Genomic DNA, 24,351 nt, shown 5'->3' on the forward strand with positions numbered 1-24,351 from the left:
TCAGACCTGAGAAACTTGTCTTTCCAGTAATCTGCTGAAACATTTACAGTCAGATCCCTATCAGAATTGCCTTTGCATTATAACAGCCACCTTGTTCCCTGTAGGGATGAAAGCCCAAGACTGTGGCTCACATATACCTGGCTGGAGCTGATTCTGTGTTTTTAGTCCAATTAGGGAAGGATGTTTGGTCCCTGGGTTTTTTGTAGCTGCTTCTATCAGGCCAGGACAATGGGTTAGGAAAAGACTAAAAAAAAAGGAAAAGAAAGAAAAACCGCAGAGCATTTCACTCTCTGGCTCAGGAAATTCCAATGTTAATGAAGCTGCCTGGGAAGGGGGGGAGGGGAGGGTTCAGATAAATAGGAGAGAGTAGCACCCCGGAATATAGACAAAGTTACTTATCTTGCTTGGGATGACTGTTTTATCTGAGATTCCCGAGGGGTGCGTTGCCTGTGTGCGCTGGCTGGGTAGAGAATGCCCCTGAGGGTCAGGCCGAGTCCCGTGCTTGCGCTGTCTCAGAAGCCGCGGTTAGTTCCTCTCCTCCCAGTCCAAAGCCCAGCGCCAAGGTTCCCGGGCTGGGACGCCGCACTCCAGGCTCTAAAACCAGTCACTGCCTCCCAGTGACTTCTCCTCCTGTTAGCTGCGTCCCTGCGCTGCCTGCGTGCACTGACTGGGTTTCCCCCGACGTCAATTCAGGGGGCTAGGGCTGTGCCCCCTGTTTGTGCTCTCACAGGATGCCGTGCTGAACTCCCCTGCGCCCAGTCCAAAGCCCGGCGCCAAGGTTTCCTGACTGGGATGCTGGCTCCAGGCTCTGAAAGCAGTCGCTGCTTCACCGTTGTTGTTTGTTCTCAGTCTCTGTCACTCAGGTCAACTCTTTAGATCTGTGTTTGATGGTCAGGGTTCGTAGATTGTCATGTATGTGATCGATTCACTTGTTTTTCCGAGTCTTTGTTGCAAGAGGGATCCGAGGTAGCTTCTACGTAGTCAGCCATCTTGGCCCCGCCTCCTAGTGAAGTCTTTTGAGGAGTGTGTTTAATTTTTAGAACATCCCAGTTATCTAGCTTATCTTCTGGAGTTTGTGTGTTCCTGGTTGAGGTTCGTATCTTGTTAATGCGGTGTATTAGGGTCTCTAGTTTTGATTCTATTTTTTTTAGTCTATGAACTTCATGGTTTTTGGCTTTATATTTAGGTCTTTGATCCATTTTGAGTTAGTTTTTGTATATGGTATGACGTATGAGTCCTGTTTTATTTTTTTGTAGATGGGCATCCAGTTTTGCCAGCGCTATTTGTTAAGAAGACTGTCTTTTCCCCATTTGATGGACTTTGAGCCCTTGTCAAAGATCAGGTGACCATAGGTGGATGGATTTACATTTGGGTTCTCAATTCCACTCCATTGGTCAATGTATCTGTTGTTGTTCCGGTATCAGGCTGCTTTGACTACCATAGCTGTTCTGAGGTCAGGTAGTATGAGTCTTCCTACTTTGTTCTTCTTCTTCAGTGTGCTTTACTTATCTGGGGTTTCTTCCCTTTCCATATAACATTAGTGATAAGTTTTTCCATCTCTGTAAAGAATGTTGTTGGTATTTGGATTGGGATTGCACTGTATTTGTAAATTGCTTTGGGTAGAATTGTCGTTTTTACAATGTTGAGTCTACCAATCCGTGAGCATGGTATGTTTTTTCCATTTTTGTAGATCTCTTTTGGTTTCTTGCGGTAGTGTTTTGCAGTTTTTTTTGTATAGGTCCTGTACATCCCTGGTTAGATTTATTCCTAGGTATTTTATTTTTTTAGGGGCTATGGTATTGTATTTGTGATTTTCTTTCCGTTGTTCTCTTTATTGGTGTATAGGAATTCAACTAATTTTTGTATGTTTATCTTGTATCGTGTACTCCACTGAATCTTTCTATGAGTTTCAGCTGTTCTTTCATGGAGTCTTTTGGGTTTTCTATGTATAGTATGATATCATCTGCAAATAGGGGCAGTTTAACTTTATTAACAATTTGGATGCCCTTTCTTTTTCTTGCCTTAGTGCTCTAACTAGAACTTCCAGCACAATGTTGAATAGGAGTGGTGATAAAGGGCATCCTCGTCTTGTTCTCAAGGGGAATGTTTTCAGCCTCTCTCTGTTAAGAAGATTGTTAGCGATTGGTTTTGCATAGATGCTCTTTACTATGTGGAGAAATTCCCCTTCTGTTCCTATTTTATTGAGAGTTTTTATCAGGAGTGGGTGGACTTTGTTAAATGCCTTTTCTGCGTGAATTGAGATGATCATATGATTCTTTTCTTTCCTTTTATTTATGTGGTGGATTACATTGATTGATTTTCTAATGTTGAACCACCCTTGCATAGCTAGTATGAATCCTACTTGGTTGTGGTATATTAGTTTTTTGATATGATGCTTAATTCTACTGGCTGGAATTCTGTTGAGAAATTTTGCATGTATATTCATGAGAGATGTTGGTCTATAATTTTCTTTTTTTGTAGTGTCTTTGCCTGGTTTTGGTATCAGGTTTATGCTGGCTTCATAAAATGAATTTGGCAGTATTGCTTCCTTTTCTACATTCTGAAATAGTTTGAGTAGTACTGGCATAAGCTCTTCTATGACTGGTAGAATTCTCCAGTCATGCCATCTGGGCCATGGCTTTTTTTGGGGGGAGTGTTTTTATTACCTTTTCAAACTCTTCTCTTGTTATTGGTCTATTAAGATTTTCAACATCATTTTATGTTAGTTTGTGTAGGTAGTGTGTTTCTAGAAATTTGTCCATTTCCTCTAGGTTTTCAAATTTGTTGGAGTAATGTTTTTTGTAATACTCTGTTATGATCCTTTTTATATCAGTTGGGTCTGTTGTAATATCCACCATTTCATTTATTATTTTGGTTATTTGCATCCTGTCCTGTTTTTCTTTTGTCAGTGTGGCCACTGGTTTGTTGATTTTGTTGATCCTTTCAAAGAACCAATTTTTGGTTTTGTTGATTTTTTCTATTGTTTTTCTGTTTTCTGTTTCATTTATTTCTGCTCTGATGTTTATTATTTCCTTTTTTCTGGTCACTGTGGGCTTCTTTTGCTGTTCTCTTTCAATTTGTTCAAGTTGTGTACCTAATGTTTTGATTTTGTCCTTTCTTTTTTGATGTGTGCATCTATTGCTATAAATTGACCTCTAAGCACTGCCTTTGCTGTGTCCCAAAAGTTTTGGTATGATGTATTTTCATTCTCGTTTGATTGTAGGAATTTTTTGATTCCTTTTCTGATATCTTCTATTATCCAGTGGTTTTAAGCAGGATGTTATTCAGTTTCCATGTAATTGATATTTTTTCCTTGCTCTTCATGTTTTTTTTTTTTTACTTCATGTTGTTGGAAACCCTGGTGGTGTAGTGGTTAAGTGCTACAGCTGCTAACCAAAGGGTCGGCAGTGTGAATCCTCCAGGTGCTTCTTGGAAACTCTGTGGGGCAGTTCTACTCCGTCCTATGGGACCGCTATGAGTCAGAATCGACTCGACGGCACTGGATTTGGTTTATTCATGTTGTTAATTTTTACTTTGATGGCATTGTGATCAGAGAAGATCCTTTGTATTATCTCAGTGTTTTGGATTTTGTCGAGGGTTGCTCTGTGGCCTAAGCTATGCTCTATTCTGGAGAACGTTCCACGTGCATTGGAAAACAATCTGTACTTTGCAGCTGTTGGGTGGGGTGTTCTATATATGTGTATGAGGTCAGGTTGGCTGATTGTGCCCTTTAGTTCTCTTATATCTTTGTTGAGTTTCTTTCTAGATGTTCTGTCCTTTACCAACAGTGATGTGCTGAAGTCTACAATTATTGTGGAAATGTCAATTTCCCTTTTCAGTGCTGTTAGAGTTTGTTTTTTTTTTACGTATTTTGGAGCCCTGTCATTGGGTGCACATAGATGTTTATTATAGTTAAGTCTTCATGGTGGATCATCCCTTTAATCATTATATAGTGCCCTTCTTTATCTTTTATGCTCGTTCTTGTTTTAAAGTCTGTTTTGTCTGAGATTAGAATTGCCTCTCCTGCTCTTTTTTGGTAGTTATTTGCTTGATATATTTTTTTCCATCTTGTGGTTTTTCATAAATATACATCTTTGTTTCTAAGGTGTGTTTCTTGTAGACAGCACATTGATGGATCCTGTTTTTTTAATCCCTTCTGTCAGTCCCTATCTCTTTATGGGTAAATTTAGGCCATTTACGTTCAGGGTAATTATTGATAGGTGTGAGTTTATTGCTCTTGTTTTGTAGTGGTTTTTTTTTTGTGGTGCTGACATTTTCTTTGATCCTTTTACTCTCCTGTGCTAGATTCCTTTTGTTTGTGGATTTCTTTTGTTTTTGTAGATTTTGTATTTTTTGATACTTTATGTTTTTCTACTTTATTTTGATGAGTAGGTTTGTTAACTTTTTTTGTGGTTACCTTGAAATTTACTCTTATCTTCCTATGTTTGAACCAGTCTATTATTACTTGGTATTACCTTGCCTTCTTCTCTATTAAAAGGTTCTATACCTATACCGTTTATTCCCTCTTTTATTGTTCTGCTGTTGTGTGTCATTTACAGATTACCCTGTCTGGTTCTCTGTTGTAATTCTTTTCATTTTGGAGAGTCCTTGAGAGTTCATTTCCTAGGTTGATAATCTGGCTTGTAAAACCTTGCATCCTAGATTCAGGCTGTGGTCTGATGTTGTTTGTACTCAGACTGAAGGACTCCCTTTAATAATTCTTGCAAGTTTGGTTTGTTTTTTACATATTCCCTTAATTTCTGTTTCTCTGGAAATGTCCTAATTTCACCAGCATATTTGAATGAGAGTTTTGCGGGCTATGTTATTCTTGGTTGGCAATTTTTTTCTTTCAAGGTTTTATATATGTCTTCCCATTGCCTTCTTGCCTCTCTGGTTTCTCCCGAATAATCACAGCTTAGTCTTATTGTTTCTACTCTGTATGTGCCTTTTTGTTTTTCTCGAGCTGCTCTCAGAATTTTTTCTTTTGTCTTTGGTTTAATGAGTGTGGTTATGATTTGCCTTGGTGATTTTCTTTTGGCGTCTATGCTATAAGGGGTTCACTGAGCTTCTTGGATGGTCAGCTTTTCGTCATTCATGATATTAGAGAAGTATTCTGTCAGGAATTCTGCAATGATCCTCCCTGTGTTTTCCATTTTCTCCCCCTGTTCTGGAACTCCACTCACTCACAAGTTTTTGCATTTGATTGTATCCCACATAGTTCTCAGGGTTTCTTCATTTTTCTTCATTCTTTTTTCTGTTTTTTACTCAGAGTTGTACCAAGTGTTTGTCTTCAATTTCACCAAACCTGTCTTCCATTATTTCAAACCTGCCCTCAGCCCTTCTATGACACTGTCCATTTCTGAAATACTGTTGTTTATCTTTTGGATTTCTAATTATTGTTCTTGTATGATTTCTAGGTGTGAACTTATTATGGCATTTTGCTCTTGTATTATTTTCTGGAATTCTTCCATTTTTCTGTCTGTATTTTCCATGAATTTGTCTAGTTTTTCCTCATTTTTGTCTGCTTCTTGCTTCAACTTTTGGATAGCTCTGAATATCAGAGATTTGAATTCCTTATCAGGTAGTTGTAGTGCCTTTTCTTCTACTGGAAAGTCATTTAGTGTTTTATTTTGAATGCCTACTTTAACCATCCAGTCATTTTTTTTTTTACGTTTTGATATTTTCTGCTGTCTTTGGGATATTCAGTAGTTATTTTCTTCATTTGTTGATTGTAGATCTGTTTGTTTTGTCCTGCTTTTTTGTTTTATTTGTTTTTTTCCAAGGAGGTGGGCTGTGCATTCTGTTTTTTTCTTGTCTGTGGTCATGATGGGTCGTTATGAATCGGAATCGACTCGACGGCACTGGGCTGGGCTGGGTGGTCATGATACTTCTCACCTCCTCGTCCAATGGACAGGGCCATTCACTCACGTGTGGTGCAGCAGCGCAGGTCCAGCTGATGGGGAGGGTCTGGGATGGCTTGTTTGAGGCACGTACTAGCGCTGACAGGTTGGGCCAGGTATCAGTGCTGGGCAGGTTCCGGTAGGCCATGTCTCTGCTGCTCAGGAGAGTGATGTTCAGTGCATGGTGCAGGTAGGCAGGAAGGAGGGGGAAGGTTGTGATATGTGGGGCTAATATGAGAGTGGGTAAGAGGAGAGAGAGGAGAGATAAACAGGAGCCAAAAACAAACAAAGACAAAAGAGTGCTAAGTGAGCTTGCTATTGGAGCTGAGAGATAAGAAACTGAGAAATGGAGAAAAACAAAAAGGGGGAAAAGGGAAAAAGAAAAAAAATAACGAGATAAAAATTTGGAAGAAAAGAAAAGCCTCCGGGAGTCCCACCGGTATGACTGCAAAAACTGGGAAATCTCCCAGGTTGTGCAGTATAGCCTCAGTAGAGGGGTTGTAGATGTCACACAGCACCAGGCATTCAGGAGACAGGAAAAGAAGGTAAGTATAGAGAGATGAGAATTGAGAAATGAAGAAAGACAGAAAAGAGGGAGGAAAAAAAAAGGAATACCCCCAGGGATCCCACCTACATGGCTCTGCAGTTTAGGGGAGTGGCTCCTAAGCTGTGCAGTGCAGACTGGCTAGAAGGGCTCCGAAGCCATGAAAAGAAAAAGAAAACAAAGAAGTAAGACAAAATAGAACAAAGCAAAATAAAACAAAACATTTTTAAAAAGCCTCAGGGATCCCACCAGTGTGGTGTCACGGACTGGGGGGTGGTTCCCCAGATGAGCATTGCTTCACAGCCTTTCAAAGGAAGCAAAGATGGCACACTGGGCTAGGTGTTTGAGAGAAAGGAGGTGGAGGTGGTGTGAGACGTGGAAGAAACCAAAATGAATGGAAAAAAGCAAGGCTAGCTAACAGATAAATGGCACTTAGTGTGGGTGGGGTGAATCCAAGCTGCCAGAGGCCAAAGCAGTTGCCTCCGGGCCAAGAGACTGGGGCCAGCGGGAATTAGAGGAGGCCGGGGGTGGAGGGAGAAAGTTGGGACTTAGGAAAGTGTATATTGTGTGTTATGGGGTGCTCTGTCTCCTGCTGGGAACTTCATGAAACTGCTTTCCAGTACTCCCTGTCACTCAATCTCTGACGTGGGGGAAGTGAATCCAGGCGTCACAGATGCTGCACTTCCTGGCTGGTTGAGCCTCCATTGCCAGCCAGGAAGCATGGAGATGATGGGGGGTGGGAAAGTGTGTATCACTGGTTACTAGGTGCTTTGTCTCCTTCTGGGAGCTCCATGAGGAGTGTTAGCTGATAGGGGTCTTCTGCTCGTGTCGCTCCTTGCCCTCTATTCTGTCAGTTTCTCGTTCCATTTGGTGGTTGGCTGAGTTCTTTAACTCTTCATTTGACACTTTGGCTTCCAGGACTGACGTTTGCATCTGTTCTGCTTTGTTTTTTGGGTCTTTGCTATGGAGAGACGGTGTGGTGCTTCTATGGAGCAATGTTGGCCTGCAGTCTGCATTTTCTAATTTTAGATATGAAAGTATCTATTAACAGTATATTAAATAAATAACAAAATTGTTTCTTTTTTGCCTTTGAAGCTCTACAAGGACAGATTGTTCAATTCAAACTCTCAGACATTGGAGAAGGGATTAGAGAAGTAACTGTTAAAGAATGGTAAGTTCATTTGAAAACTCTTAAGTAAAAGTAAAAATAATTTGAATAAAAATAAATGTAAAAATAATTTGAATAAAAAAGAGGAAGTTCTTAATACAACTTTGTGATGCTTTCTTAAAACAGTAAGATACAGCAGAACCTGTTTGTGTTGACAGTATGCTGGTGATAGAATTCATTTTATCTGATGTGATTTATTAAGGATTATTTTTCCTTCTCCTGTTTTAAAAAATCCTTTCATTGTGCCCTCCAGCTAAAAAAGAGAAATTAACCTCTGAAGGATATTAAATTAATACAAGACCGTGTTTTTTTAAAGACACATAGTGTACAAATCGTGGTTAAGTGCTACTGTTGCTAACCAAAGGGTTGGCAGTTCAAATCTGCCAGGCGCTCCTTGGAAACTCTGTGGGGCAGTTCTAGTCTGTCCTATAGGGTCGCTATGAGTCGGAATAGACTCGACGGCACTGGGCTTTTGGCGGAGTGTACGAATCTACGGTTTCTTTCTGAACTGTTTTAAAAGTCGCACGCAGTCTTTCCTCACTGTACCAAACATGACCTCAGCAAAAATAGCAGTACTTTTGACTCACCATTACCTGACCCAATTTGCCTGTATTTTTTTGAAACGTTTAAAAAATTATACCAAGAAAGGGCCTAAAACAAAAAATAAAAAGCCCTCTACTGCCTTAGTCATTCTTGTACCCATTTTCTTCTTTCTTTTTCCTCTGGAAAAATAGAAGCACCTCTAGGAACTGAACTAATTTTTAGATGTTTGTAAGAAGTAGCAGTTAAGATGAGTAAATAGATTCTCTTCCACCACAGTTTTATATTGTTAAAAATCCTTTTAAGAATTTGACTCAGTCACCTGAACATTCTTTTCCTGAAATTCAAATCAGAGGAACCTGACTCTGAAACTTATTAGTCCTGTTACTTGTGATTTTCTTGGTTTCTCGTGATCCTCTACCACTTAATGTGTAAAACAAGGGTAAAATGAAAATGTGTACAATGAGACGCTCTGCCATCTCACAGGAATTGTTGAAAGAATCAAATAATGTAATGTATAGAAAATACCTTTAATATCTAGTACTATGTACATTTATGTTAATTGTACCCTCTTTCTAAGACCAAGAATATTCTTTCTAGGTTTTTAATTTTATTATTTTTTAACATTTTTTTATTTCTTCCTCTTATTAACTCTCTGGACCAGTATACTTAGTATGAGGTTTAAAGTTCTTGCAGGAGGAAATCATTTCATTTCGTATGAAATCTAATAGTTTTTTAAGTAAGAAACAAATCATTTGATTAAAGTTTTTCAGAAGTTCTTTAAGAAATACTAAGAGCTGTGTCTTGAATTCTGTGTGTTTTTTCTCTAACTTAGTAGGTATAAATCTTAACTCAGTGTGAATACACACACATGTATATAGATATCGTACTTGGTAAAATGCTAAAAAGCAGGGTTCTGTCCTACAGAATGGAACCTGAGAATAGAAACATGTAAGGAAATATAACTTAATAGAAGGTGATACGGTTTTTTATAAAGGGCAATAATAACTCATTCGTTCTTAGAATTTGTGGGAGCAAATGTATGGATAATGAATAAAAATATTTTAAAAATAAATTTTAAAAGGCCTTTGACAAAGTTCTAAAACAAAGATTTGGATTCTATATGTACTTTGTTTTAAAGTCTAGTCTTTTTTTGTCTGATATTAGTATAGCCACTCCATCTTTCTTTTGGTTACTGTTTACATGGTATGCCTTTTTCATCCTTTTACTTTCAACCTATTTGTGTCTTTGAATCTAAAGTGTTGATCTTGTAGACAACTTATAGTTGGATCCCTTTTTTTTTTCAAATTTATTCTGCCAATCACTGCCTTTTGATTGGAGTATTTCATTTAAATTTAATGTAGTTATTGATAAGGTAGCCTACCATTTGCTGTTTCTTTTCCGTATGTTTTATATGCTTTTTGGTCCTGTATTCTTTCATTACTGCCTTTTTTTTATGTTAAATGATATTTTCTTGTGTGCCGTTTAATTCCCTTGTTGTTTCTTTTTCTATACTTTTTGAGATATTTTCTTAGTGATTGCCCTGAGGATTACAGCTAACATCTTAACCTAAAACACTGTATATCTGATTAATTTCAGTATACAAGAACTTTGTTCTAATATAGCTCCATTCCCTTCCCCTCTTTTGGTATTATTGTCATATATACTTTACATGTAAACATTATAAGCCCATCAACATAGTTTTATAATCATTGCTTTATACAATTATTTTATAAATCAGATAGAATTAAAAAAAAAGAGTTACAAACAAAATACATTTACACTGTCTTTTCTAAATTTGCCTTGTCGTTACCTTTGCTGGCCTTCTTTAATTCTTTGCGTAGGTTTAAGTTACTGTCTAGTGTCCTTTCATTTGTTCTGAAGGACTCCTTTTAGTATTTCTTATAAGCTGGGTCTGCTAGTAAAGAATTCTCTCAACTTTAGTTTATCTGGAAATCTGTTAATTTCTTTTTCATTTTTGAAGGATAATTTTACTGGTTATAGAGTTCTTGGCTGACAGTATTTTTCTTTTTGCATGTTGAATGTCATTCCACTGCCTTCTGGCCTCCCTTGTTTCTGATGTGAAGTCAGCTCTTTAATCTTATTGAGGATCCCTTGTATGTTATGAGTTGTTTTTGTCTGATGCATTTAAGATTCTCCCTTTGTCTTTGTCTTTCAGCAGACTGATTATGATGTGGCTAGGGTGGATCTCTGAGTTTCTCCTACTTGGAATTCCTTAAGCTGGCTGGATGTGTATGTTAATGTTTTTCATCAAATTTGGCAGGTTTTTGGCCATTAGCTGTTCATATTCTTTCTGCCCCTTTCTCTCCTCTCCTTCTGGGTTTTCCATTATGCATATGTTAGTACGCTTGGCGACGTGGTTACGAGCTCAGCTACTAACCAAAAGGTCAGCAGCTCGAATCCTCCAGCCATTCCTTGGAAATCCTATGGGGCAGTTCTACTCTGTCCTATAGGGTTGCTATGAGTTGGAATCTACTGATGGCAATGGGTTTTTTGTTGTTGTTGTGTTTTAATGCACTTCATGGTGTCCCACAGGTCTCTGAGGTTCTGTTCTTTGTTTATTCTTTTTTCCTTTTGTTCCTCAGACTGAATAATCTCAGTTGACCTATCTTCTAGTTCACTGATTTTTTTTTCTACCAGCTAGAATCTGGTGTTGAGTCCCTCCAGTGAATTTTTCATTTTAGTTATTGTAGTTTTTAATTCTACAATTTGTTTATATTTCTATCTCTTTATTGATATTCTCTTTGCTGAGACATCATTTTTATACTTTTCTTTAATTCTTTAGACATGGTTTCCCTTAGTTCTGTGAATATATTTGTATAGTAAGCCTGAGAAAGCTGAAAGCTGTGTAGGTGGAAACTTGTCAGAGAAGGAAAACTCAAATATTTTCCAGTAATGGGGAGCAATAGGAAAGTGGTAAGACTGTACCTGTCAAAGGCAGAAAACTTGCAAGACCTGGAAGAACAAGGCAATTGTTTTTTGTTCCAGCTCTCACAGGTTTCACTGTAATAGTTGATCCGAAGTCTTTGTCTAGTAAGTCCAACATCTGGGCTTCTACAGGGATAATTTCTATTAACTATTTTTTTTCCTGTGTATCGGCCATACTTTCTTGTTTCTTTGTACATCTTGTAAATTTTTGTTGGAAACTGGACATTTTAAGTAATATAATGTGGCAACTCTGGAAATCAGATTCCTTCCCTCCCAGAGTTTTTTCTTGTTGATATTTTGGCTGCTCTTATTTCTGTTTGCTTGTTTAGTGAGTTTCCTGGACTACTTTTACATAGTCTGTATTCCCTTTTGTATATGGTCACTGAAGTGTCTGCTTTCTTAGCTTATTAGTCCACTAAAGATTGGACAGAGATATCCTTAAATATTTTGGTCAAGTAAGTCCTTGACCCTTTGCCAAGTGGTTCTGTATACATGTTGGGCATGCCTTCAATCCCGTACCTTAGGCTTTACATCTTGATTACACAGGGCCTTAGGGTCAACCAAAAATAAAAGATTAGGGTTCTTTCAGGTCTTTTCCAGGGCATGTGCACAACCCTGTATGTTTATGTGGCCTTACAGATTGCTTGGACTATGTCAGAGCTTTTCAAAGCTATGGACATCTATGGATGCCTGTGGACATTTCAAAGGAGCCCTGGTGGTACAATGGTTAAGCACTTGTCTGCTAACTGAAAGACTGAACAGTTTGAACCCAGCTTAAGGATTATAGCCAGGAAATCCTGTGGGGCAGTTCTATTCTCTTACAGGGTTGCAGTGAGTTGGAATTGACTGGAGGGCACAAAACAGAAACAGCAATGGACATCTCATTACCCAGATCTTCCTTTTAAGATTTTTTTCTACTATCCTCATGTTTGCCTCAACTCATTTTGCTATCTCAGACAGCTGTGACTTTAAAAAATTGCTGCTGAGTTTTTTCAGTAAATGCTGTGGGGACAGGGCTTTTTGGGAAGAGGGAGCTCTCTGTCAGGTCAAATAAAGACAAGCCCTGTGAATCAGATTTTTTCCAGGGAACTGCCAGACAAATCATATAATGATAGATCTCTGAGGAGGGGCTGTTTTTTAGAAGCTCCAAATCCCATCTGCTCTTTCCAGGAACCAAAAGAAATAATTCATAGCAACCCTATAGAACAGGGTAGAATCACCCCACAGTGTTTCCAAGGAGGAGCTGGTGGATTCAAACTGCTGAGCTTTTGGTTAGCAGGTGGACACTTAGCCACTACACTATCAGGGCTTCAACCTATATAAATGCCAGATTTCCCAGCTAATGTGGTTGCGAGACTGCCTGGTTTTCAAGGCTGCTGCTGAGTTGAGGAAAGGGGGTGGGAATAAGCCCATTGCCACAGAGTTGATTCCGATTCATATTAACTCATAAACAGAGTAGAACTGCTCCATGTGGAGCGGTTGGTGGGTTTGAACTGTGGACTTCTTAGCAGCTGAGAGCATAACCATGGCACCACCCAGGCTCCTTTGGGGGAGGGAATAGGGAGGGTTAAAACACAAAGCTTGCTCTTTTTAATGAGGTTTAGTTGTATTTCTTGAATAAATTCTTCTCAGATTATTGCAGGCCTTGTTTTAATTCCCAGAATTCTGAAAAAAAGTTGATTTTTGACAACTTTTGTCAGTTTACTCATGGCTTTTATAAAGGAACAGATTTTTGGAGGTCCTTACTCTGCCATTCCAGAAGGGAAAGTCCGCTAGATGTGCTTTTAAACCTAGTTTCTATGTCATTGGTAATATTTTATCATTCACTGAGAACTGAGGAATATAGAAGTAAGAATTACTGAAAATTATCTTAATGAAAAATTGATATCTGTGTGTTAGACACATCAAGAATAGTATTAGAATTGAAATTATGTGTAGTATTTCAGGCCTGGTCATTCCTCTAGTTCTATTTGCTAAGGATATCTAGGAGAGCCTTGTAAAGCATACCTAAAGTGATTAATGGGTTCAGGGGCTGATGTATGAGGACAGACAAAAATAATTCTAGAAAGAAAGACTGAAAAAACTCACATCTAAAATTTGTGAAATCATAGAGGATGTGGATTGGGAACATCAAATTTTTTTTTTTAATTAACATTTATTAAGCTTCAAGTGAACATTTACAAATCCAATCAGTGTGTCACATGTAAGTTTACATACATCTTACTCCCTTCTCCCACTTGCTCTCCCCCTATTGAGTCAGCCCTTTCAGTCAATTTTGCCAGCTTCCCTCTCTCTCTATCTTCCCATCCCCCCTCCAGTCAAGAGTTGCCAACACACTCTCAAGTGTCCATCTGATTTAATTAGCTCACTCTTCATCAGCATCTCTCTCCCCCCCCCCGCTGACCAGTCCCTTTCATGTCTGATGAGTTGTCTTCAGGGATGGTTCCTGTCCTGTGCCAACAGAAGGTCTGGGGAGCATTGCCGCCGGGATTCCTCTAGTCGCAGTCAGACCATTAAGTATGGTCTTTTTATGCGAATTTGGGGTCTGCATCCCACTGATCTCCTGCTCCCTCAGGAGTTCGAACATCAAATTTTTACTCAATTCTAGAAATAATGGGCATTTCTTAAAGTTTGAAAAAGGCCAGTAAAAGACAATAAAGAAAATACCACTTACAAATAATGTTTAGAATCTCTCCCCCCCCCCCCCAAAAAAATGGGTCAGGGAGAAAATCTGAAAGTTTAATTAAAATACTGGGTTATAGAGCTGTGGATTTGTAAAAAAAAATTTAGTATATCTTGGAGGTACGTCCAAAGAGACTGTGGAAGCTATCACAATCTATGTAACATTCTTTGGTGAACTTTCTGGGGCTAAATGCTGGTTTAGATGGATATTGATCTAACTCAATATGGCATTTACATTGTTAGGATGGTCTGTACTTATAATTTTTCATGAAAAAGTATCTTATGTCTTTTTCCTTTAGGTATGTAAAAGAAGGAGATACAGTGTCTCAGTTTGATAGCATCTGTGAAGTTCAAAGTGATAAAGCTTCGGTTACCATCACTAGTCGTTATGATGGAGTCATTAAAAAACTCTATTATAATCTAGATGAGATTGCCTATGTGGGGAAGCCATTAGTAGACATAGAAACGGAGGCTTTAAAAGGTACTGTAAATGTGTTCACCTGTTTTCCCAAATTGATTACTGCTGTCCTTTTGTCTTTGAGTTTCAAAAGTGATGTTTACTTTTAATAACTTGCAGGATTTGAGTTGAGTTTTTAAAAGCCCGAACCAGGAAAATAGAAAAGATCATTTATGATGCATGATTATCTTTTGACCAGTTAGCATGTTAAAAACATGTACAGTAACACTCTGCTTATCTGGAGGTCTCCTTTGTGAAAACCTCAAGTATTCATAGAATCAAGCTCTCTCAGGAATTAAAGTTTCAACTCCTGAATATTGCTCACTAATACCAAAAACAAAAGCACTCTCATTGGTGATGGTTATGAAAGCCAAATTCCATCTTGAGAAGAGAAAAGAAGGAAAATCTGAATGAAAAGTGAAGAGACCAGCTTTCTGCAGAAGCAGTATTGGTGAGACAAGCAGTGGATGTCCTCATAAAAGGGAGTTTATTATGAGTATGTTATAGAGGTAAACTAAAACAGCTGTCTGGGTAGTGGCAAACAGCTGGCTCTCTACCTCGATGTTCCTTCTGGCATTGTTGTGATATACCAGAGTTCTGTCATTGGGAAACAACTTTGATATCTGGGGTTGGGAGAGCGCAGGTTCTGTGATGTGACTTCCAGGCCAGCATTTTATCAGGGTAGCAGTGTAATCCGCTACCTTTGAGTTAGAGTGCTGGCTCACTCTAGTATCGTTAGTTCTGCAGTTTGTATAATAATAATATTACAATCACTTTTTTTTTTTCCAGAATCATGTTTTAGAATTTGTAAAATGTTTTACACCTATTAATTTATTCTTAACTGTGAAATATTCTAGTTTAACAGATGAGGAAACTAAACCGAACCTCGAAAGGCTGGGTGATTTGCCCAGTGGTCATTCAGAGTGCCAAAATAAGAACTTGGATGTCCTCAGTCTTTGTCCAGAGTATTTTCCGCTTTGTTAAGTTGCCTTCAAAAGCTGAAAAATGGCTTATTGAAGCCTTCCTATTTATTTAATTTTTATTATTACAGAAACAGGACATATGCATTCTGTAGAAAATACAGAAAAACAAAAATAAGGAAATAAAACATATTCTCAGCACTTAGAAATCACTACCCTTAACACATTAGTGTATATCATTCCAGACATTTATTTAGGCACATAAGTATACCCGTTGCCGTCGAGTCAATTCCAACTCATAGCGACCCTGTAAGACATAGTATAACTGTCCCATAGGGTCTCCAAGGAGTGGCTGGTGGATTCAAACTGCCAACTTTTTGGTTAGCAGGCATAGCTCTTCACCACTGCACCACCAGGTACATAGGCATACATATAGGTATTTGTTACAAAATATTGTCATATTATACATGCTATATTCTAGTCTGTTTGCTTAATGATCTAAATATTTTCATGGCAACATTTTCATTTTATCCAATAGCCAGATCATACTTAAGTTTCCTCAGTTGCTCCCCAATCTGTCTTTGAAACTTCAGGTGGTTTGTTCAAAGTAGGATCCAGTGCGGGACCATACGTTGTACCTGGGTATTATACTCCTTTAGTCGTTTTTTAACCTTGCTCATCCTCCCCGACAATGTTTCAAAGTAGTGACTTGTTGAAGTTGTGCCATTTGTTTTGCACACTGTCACATCTTCTGGATTTGTCTTGTTTCTTTTTCGTGATGTTTAACTTGTTTCTTTGGTCTTAATGTTTCCTATTAACCGAAAGTAAATTTAAAGGCTGGATTTAAGTTAAATATTTTGGCTAGGATACATCATGGGTGAAGTTGTGTACTAGGTATTGCTTTACATCAGGACACATAAGACATCTGGATAACCTGCTGTATACAGCCTAATCCCTCCATTGTACAGTTGTTATGTTTTTTCCTTTACAACCTGAAAGTTCACTCTATGTGATGTTTGACACAGAATAAAACCCAAAACCAAACCCATTGCCATCGAGTTGATTCTAACTCATAACAATCCTATAAGACAGAGTAGAACTGCCCCCTAGGGTTTCCAAGGAGCAGCTGGTGGGTTCGAACCAGTGACCTCTCGGTTAACAGCTGAGTGCTTAACCACTGTGCCACCAGGGCTCCTTGATACTGTATATGTAGCTTATAATATCATTTGAGAATCCTTGCCTGAATCGATAATTGCTTTAGTGATTGTGGAATGATGATTTTCAAATTCTGTCATTGCTTTAATATTCTTCTGTAAAGTTTTTCTCTCATTAACTCATTATTAACCAAAACCAAAGGAAACCTGTTGCCGTCAATTCTGACTCATAGTGACCCAATAGGACAGAGTAGAACTGCCCCATAGAGTTTCCAACGAGTGGCTGGTGGATTTGAACTGCTGACATTTTGGTTACCAGCCAAGCTCTTAATTACTCTGCCACTTAGAAAGACAGAATAAATGCTTACTTCTTTCCCTTTACCACTTCTTGAAGGAAGAAGTTGCTTTAATAGCCATGAAAAATCTGGTATCAATATTAGTATTTCCAGCATTCTCTTTGTGCCTGTGTGTGCATGTATTTTAATTGGTTCAATGTGTTTTATCCACTATGATCACAATTCTTTTTGACATTCAAACAGTTATAGTCATGGCCCACTCAAGCTGGCCCCTGTGTTTTTTTTACAAAGCCCCATTAATTTTTAAAAGCTTCCTTGCTTTTTGGCATAAGAAGATATTCCAGGACTCACCTTGTATTCTCTTCCCCACCCCCCAGACCTGAAATCAGCCATTTCTTCAGGGGCTCTCATTCCTTTTGTTGTGGGATGGATAAGAGACCATAATCTGGGCACTAGGGGTACTTCCTATTATCTTGAATCCAAAACTTTTTTGAAAGGTATAATTTAGGAATATTCACAAATTAAGAATTCACATTTAAAAATTGCCTGAAATAAACACAGAATTATTTTGATCAGTGAAATACATTTTTTTTATTTTATTGTGCTTTAGGTGAAAGTTTACAGCACAAATTAGTTTCTCATTAAAAAATTTATACACAAATTGTTTTGTGACATTGGTTGCAATCCCCACAATGTGTCAGCACTCTCCCCCTTTCCCTTTCCACCTGGGTTTTCTGTGTCCATTTGTCCTGTTTTCATGTCCCTCCTGCCTTCTCGTGCTTACTTTTGAGTAGGTGTTGCCCATTTGGTCTCGTGTACTTGATTGAACTAAGAAGCACGTTCCTCATGTGTGTTATTGTTTGTTTTAGAGGCCTGTCTAATCTTTGACTGAAAGATGGACTTTGGGAGTTGCTACAGGTTTGAGTTAGCAGGGTATCTGGGGGCCATAGTCTCGGGGGTTCCTCCAGTCTCCACCAGACCAGTAAGTCTGGTCTTTTTTTGTGAATTTGAAATTTGTTCTACATTTTTCTCCTGCTCTGTCTGGGACCCTCTATTGTGATCCTGTCTGAGCGGTCGGTGGTTGTAGCGGGGCACCATCTAGTTCTCCTGGGCTCAGGCTGGTGGAGGCTGTAATTCATGTGGTTCATTAGTCCTTTAGACTAGTGTTTTGCTTGTGTCTTTGTTTTTCTTCATTCTCCTTTGCTCTGGACGGGATGGGACCAATAGATGAATCTTAGATGGAAGTGGACTGCCACATCTTTCTCCCAGAGAGCCAGTAGGTTCAAACCGCCAACCTTTCGGTTAGCTGCTAAGCACTTAATCACTGCGTCACCAGGGCACTTTTACGTAAATTAGCTAGGGCTTTTTTTCCCCTTGGCATTCAGGAATTTAGCAGTTGAAGCTGTGTATCTATTCTTTCTTGCTCTCTCTACCTAAAGCTCAGCATGGAGATCTGAATGAGTCAAAGCCACTCTTCTTTTTTTTTTTTGACTACCAGTCTATTTGTAATGTAGGTACCGCCTCTGCTAGCTCGTTGGTCCTTAACTGAGGTCGATTTAATGCTAGAAGGTATTTCACTTTCCTAGTAAAATTTTCAACAATGATATAACATGAGGAGTAACCCCCAAGTTTAAACCAATACTGTATTGATTGGCATCTAGAGTGAAAGATCTCTCGATTGAAATTCAAGAGATCTAGGTTCTAGTCCAAGTTTTGTACAAACTGCGTTTGTTTCCTGGGGCAAATAATTGAACCTGTGTCTTCATCTTTCCATTTTTAAGGTGTTAACAGTATGGTTGTCACTCTTTTGCAAAAGGGAGCGAAAAAACTAAGTGTGTTTTAAGTTTTTGGAATATATGTGTTAGTAAGACTGTGTTGTATGAGAATGTTTCCCTGACTCAGGCGATAGGGAGAAAATAACATTCTCTTGCTTTGGTTGCAATGAATTATCTATCACAAATTAGCCTAAATAGCAAATACTTTATTTGCTATTTAGTAACTGGCTTTGCTCTTTAAAATTTAAAAACAAATTAATATCAAATTAACTAGCTATGGTAAAATTAACTAGGTAAATCTCCAGCTGGTAGTGAGAGCTCAGAACAGTTTTTCTCTCCTTCCTCTGATTAAAAAAAAAAAAAAAAATAGAGGTTAGTTATTCTTAGAACTCCTTAACTGATTTCTTCCTACCAGGAAAACCAATGTAAGCTTCTCACTGTGTCCTGTAAAAAGATTTAGAGGAAAGAAAAAGGTGAAGATATGTATATTGAAATATCTCACTTCCTCTTTCTAGTTTTAAAGCACCCCTTTTCAATAATAGAGAATGTGCGATATGCTATTTGTTAAAGTATGTTTTAGAAGTCATATATCCTTATCCCCTCCCAAGCCTCAGTATCTTTACATTATTTCTCTGAGATGAAAGATGTCTCCCGTAACCTCATTAAAGAGAACTGGATTGATTCGAAGTCATAGAATTGTGACCATGAACAGATCACTTAAACTCTCTGGACTTAGCTTTATTTACCTTAAAATAAACAGGGTTGGCACAGTGAGATACCTGTACACACCTCCTAAAAAAAAAACCATTGCTGGCGAGTCAATTCCAACTCATAGCGATCCTATAGGACAGAGAACTGCCCCATAGGGTTTCCAAGGAGTGGCTGGTGAATTGAACTGCCTTAACCATTGCCCCATCAGGACTCCACACACTTCTCAAGAGGTCTGCAATTAGAAGGACTGACCATACTGTGTATTGGTGAGGATATGATACCACTGTACACCTGTTAGAATGTCTGAAAAAAACTCATCTACCAAGTATTGGTAAGGATAGAGAGCTACTCCATATTACCACATGCTGCTGGTGGGTATGTAAAATACTGCAACCACTTTGGAAAACAGTTTGGCAATTTCTTAAAAAGTTAAATATATACCTACCCCATGACTCAGCCATTTACCCAAGAGAGGAAAACATGTGCCCATGCAAGGACTTTTTCATGAATCTTTCTAGCAGTTTTATTTGTACTTTACATAAACTCGAAACAACCCAAGTGCCCATAAACAGGTTTATGGGTTAACAAATTGTGCTATAACCATATATTACTCAGCAGTAAAAAGGAATGAACTACTGATATGTGCTACTACATGGAAGAATATACTGAGTGAAAGAAGCCAGACAAAAAAGAGCACAAACTATATGATTCCATTTGCATAAAAATGTAGAAAATGCAAACTAATCGATAGTGACAGAAAGCAGATTAATGTTCATTATCTTGATTGTAGTGATGATTTGTGGGTATATATGTATTTCAAAGCTTATCAAATTACATATTTTATGTATGTGCAGTTTATCGTATATTGATTATACTTCAGTAAAGTTCTTAGAACAAAATTGATAGAATTGGATGGGTTATCTTTAGAGGTAAAAATTCTCTGATAATATTCCATGTAGATAACTAATCACTTGCTAGCTCTTCTATTTTGTTTGCCATTAAGAATGTATTTTAAATAATTGTCTTGCATGCTAGCTTTATTTTGCATGTATATCTTTTTACTTTATATTTTCTTGTAATTTTATTAGATTTTTTTACTGTACGAATAAGCTAGGCAGCATAAATCTCCTTATCAAATAAGCAGGCTTATAAAAGCTGAGCAGATTCAATTTACCAAGAGATTTATATATGTCATATTTTAATTCCAGAAATAGAAAAGGTTTTTAAATATTTTGTGTACTTTGACTTGGACACAAAAGTGTAGTAATAATGAATTTGTTTATATTGTTCCTGTTTAGTACTAGTAGAACTAATTATACTGTAATAGTCTTTTAAGGTCCATGGGTGGCAGAAATGGTTTGCACTTATCTCCTAACCTAAATGTTGGAAGTTTGAACCTACCCAGAGGTGCCATGTAATAAAGACCTGGTAATCTGCTTCTGTAAAGATTACAGCCAAGAAAACCCTTGGAGCAGTTCTACTGTGTATCACATGGGGTCATCATGAGTTGGAATCAGCTAGATGGCAGCGGATTTAACAGTCTTTTAAAAGTGTAAAACCAGCTGCTCTGCAGTCGGTTGTGACTCATGGCGACCCCATGTGTGTCAGAGTAGAACTGTGCTCCATAGGGTTTTCAGTGACTGAAATTTTGAAAGTAGATTGCCAGGCTTCTCTTCTGAGGCACCTCTAGGTAGACTCAAACCTCTAAAGCTTTGGTTAGTAGCAGAGTGTGTTAAGTGTTTGCCCTACCCAGGGACTCATAAGATACATAATTTCCATTTTACCAATGGAAAACAATTATAGCATAGAACCATCAAGGGTGTAAAAGATCAAGACTAGACAGTAGTAGTATTGGACATTAAATCTTGTCTCCTAATATGTTTCTTAAATGATTTGCCATGGCACTGTCTTTTGTAATGTTGTGTTGCAGTCGCTTTTCAGGGCTGGAGCGTTGTGATAACTGTGATGAGCGAAGCTGTATTTGTGTATTTTGATTGTTAACAGACTTCTGTTTGAAAAGTGCTTACAGGGCTCACTTATGCGAACTTGTACCTGTGACATCTTAAAGGCGTGTACTGTTAAAAAATACATTAAAATTTGAAATCCAGTTACTTAATATTATCAAGCTATTCCATGACTCAATGCATTGTCTGCCATAAACTCAGTGTACAGTGTATTGCAATAAGTTCTCTTCACAGCAATCTTAGATGAGAAATGCATTCTAGCCCCTATTTATTTAACAAAGTAAGACGATTCCTTGTTTTTTCTAAACAACTAAAGCATTTTGTACCAAAACTGTTTTCAAAACTATTTTTTAGGGTGTCATGGATTGAATTGTGTCCCCCAAAATATCTGTCAACTTGGTTAGGCCATGATTCCCAGTATTGTGTGTTTGTCCTCCATTTTGTGATTGATATAATTTTCCTATATGTTGTAAATCCTAATCTCTGCCTGTGGTTCATGAGGCAAGATTACATTATGTTAAAGAGAATTAGGGTGGGATGGAACACCCTTACCCAGGTCACATCCCTGATCCAATGTAAAGGGAGTTTCCCTGGGGTGTGGCTTGCACCACTTTTTATCTCTCAAGAGATAAAAGGAAAGAGAAATGCACAGAGAGTGGGGGACCTCATACCGTCAAGAAAGCAGTGCCAGGAGCAGAGTGCATCTTTTGGACCCAGGGTTCCTGTATGGGAAGCTCCTAGTGGGGGGCAAGATTGATGAGAAGAACCTTCCTCCAGAGCCAACAGAGAGAGAAAGCCTTCCCTGGAGTTGACACCCTAAATTTGAACTTCTACCCTACTAGACTATGAGAAAATAAGTTTCTCTTTGTTAAAGCCATCCTTGTGGTATTTCTGTTATAGCAGCACTAGATAACTAAGACAGAATTTGGTACCGAGAGTGGGATGCTGCTCAGACAGATACCTAAAAATGCGGAAGCAGTTTTGAAACTGAATGGATAGAGGATCGAAGAGTTTTAAAGTGCCTAATAGTAAAAACTAGGGTGCCTTGAAGAGACTTTTGGTGGAATTATGGATGTCAAAGACAATTCTGGTTAGGACCTGCAGGAGCAGAGGAACAGCAGCTTCAGAGAACCGGCAGCAGCAGAACCAGGAGACCAGCGTGAGATGGTGCTGGAGCCGATCAATGGAGCAAGAGAGCTGAGTGCCTGTGTGTAGGAGGCTTCCTGGTGGAGTAGGGTGCCTCCGGGCACTTACTGGTGGAGCTAGGCTTGCAGACCCACGGAGCAAGTGAGCTGAGGGGCCTCCACTCAGAATCCAGAGAGTGTGGCCCATACCTAGAGTCTAGAGGGCAGGGCCATTGTGTAAACTGTCTCAGAGAACAGAGGATTATTTTGAAAGCCTTGAGGGCTAATGTAATGTGTTCTGCTGACTTGCTTGGTGCTGTTATCCTTTCTTTTCCTCCAGTTTCCCTCATTTGTAATGGAAATGTCTAGCTTGTGCCTGTTCTGCCACCGTACCTTTGGAAGTAGATAATTTGTATTCTAGATTTCACAGATGAAGTAAAATTTTTGGATTCTGGACTTGGAGTTAAGACTTTTGCTATGATATGATGGGGTGAATATATTTTGCATGTTGCAAGGATGTGATTTTGGGGGGCCAAAGGGTAGAATATCATGGATTGAATTATGTCCCCCAAAAATGTGTGTATCAATTTGGCTGGGCCATGATTCCCGATATTGTATGATTTTCCTGTATGTTGTAAATACTGCCTCTAGGTTGTTAATGAGGGAGGATGGGTGGCAGTTGTGTTAGTGAGGCAGGACTCAATCTACAAGATTGGATTTTGTTTTGAGGCAATCTCTTGAGATATAAAAGAGAGAAGCGAGCAGAGAGACAGGGGACCTTATACCACCAACAGCGCAGTTCCACGAGCAGAGCATGTCCTTTGGACCTGGGGCCCCTGTGCGGAGATGCTCCTAGTCTGGGGGAAGATTGATCAGAAGGCCTACAGAGAGAGAAGCCTTCCCCTGGACTTGTAGCCTACTTTACCGTGAGGAAATAGACTTCCCTTTCTTAAAACCATCCACTTTTGGTATTTTTGTTATAGCAGCACTAGATGACTAGGACAGGATGTTTGACCATCAGATAAGTGGAGAATTACTATACTTGATTGAGGATTCTTGGCACCATGCCATTTATTAAGGGACGAGAGAGAGGGACATAAGCTGTAGTAGAATACTTTATGAAACTAATTATGCATTATATTGCACTTACCCTGTAACATCAACTTTTTTTGTGTATTGAGTGCTTTCTCTGTATTAATGTTATGTACACATTCTCTTAGTCATATAGATTATTATGTAGCATTGACAACTCAGAGAGGTTAATCCAAGCGTGAAATATGTGGCAGTCTGCTCCCATAAAGATTACAGCCGTGGAAAACCTGTGGGCGGTTCTACTCTTCTGTCCTATAGGGTTGCTATGAGTCAGAATCAACTAAAGGCAACCGATTTGATTTTTTGGTTTATGGTCACATACCTAGTAAGTGGTGGAGCTAGGATTTGACCTCAGCTCTATCTAATTCTAAAGCCCATGCTCCTCATCACCTTGTTAAACTGAAAATTGAATTCAGAGAGGATTGGTATCAGGGGACTGGCTTTCTAACACTGTATATCTATACTAATAAAATTCTTCTATAGCAACACAATTTAGGTGTCCCGTAGAGCTTATAATATTGACATGCTTATCAGGATCGATACAAAGTATTTTAGAATTAAAACTCTTTGGCACAAAATTCCTCCCTCAATGTACTATTATTCTTTAATCAAGTCACACTCAGTAACATAAACTGCATTGTATAATGCCTGGGTTCGGTAAATGGCAGTTATAACTGTTCATTTTGTACAGCCAAATGTAGGTTGAATGACTGAATGGGCTGTATCAGTAACTTAAAGTGAAAAAGAAAATGCATTGAAATCTCTTCAGTTTGGATGTCATTAATTCTCAATTTATGATCATTTGGACAGGGACGAGAGTTTACATTTCTGCGATCTATAAAGAAAGGGCTTCTTAAGCAGTTTTGCAGGAGGAAAATTTAAAGCTTTTTAAGAAAGCAAACTGTTTTCAAACACCCTTGAATGCATTAGTATTTTAAAACATTTTCCCCGAAAGAATTTCCTCTGATTACGTGAACTAATTGAACCACTTAATGTAGTTCTTAAAAAGTTTTTTTAATACTTAATATTGTACTTTTGCAGTTTTATTATTTTTATTGACTCAATGTGAAATAAT

General features: G+C 38.5%; 1 protein-coding gene across 3 annotated transcripts in view; it reads left to right on the forward strand.

Annotated features, from left to right (window-relative positions):
* Positions 1–24,351, forward strand: part of DBT (dihydrolipoamide branched chain transacylase E2) — an 81,852-nt gene that overhangs the window by 23,293 nt on the left and 34,208 nt on the right. For 2 of the 3 annotated variants that reach the window (XM_023547413.2, XM_010589507.3), the window contains exons 3-4: positions 7,540–7,615; positions 14,083–14,264. In XM_023547413.2, coding sequence (XP_023403181.1) covers positions 7,540–7,615; positions 14,083–14,264 — 258 coding nt within the window. The remainder of the gene's footprint in view (positions 1–7,539; positions 7,616–14,082; positions 14,265–24,351) is intronic. The other variant, XM_064282491.1, reaches the window with a different exon arrangement.

This window comes from Loxodonta africana, chromosome 3 (genome assembly GCF_030014295.1).
Source record: "Loxodonta africana isolate mLoxAfr1 chromosome 3, mLoxAfr1.hap2, whole genome shotgun sequence".
In the NCBI taxonomy this organism is placed as follows: domain Eukaryota; kingdom Metazoa; phylum Chordata; class Mammalia; order Proboscidea; family Elephantidae; genus Loxodonta; species Loxodonta africana.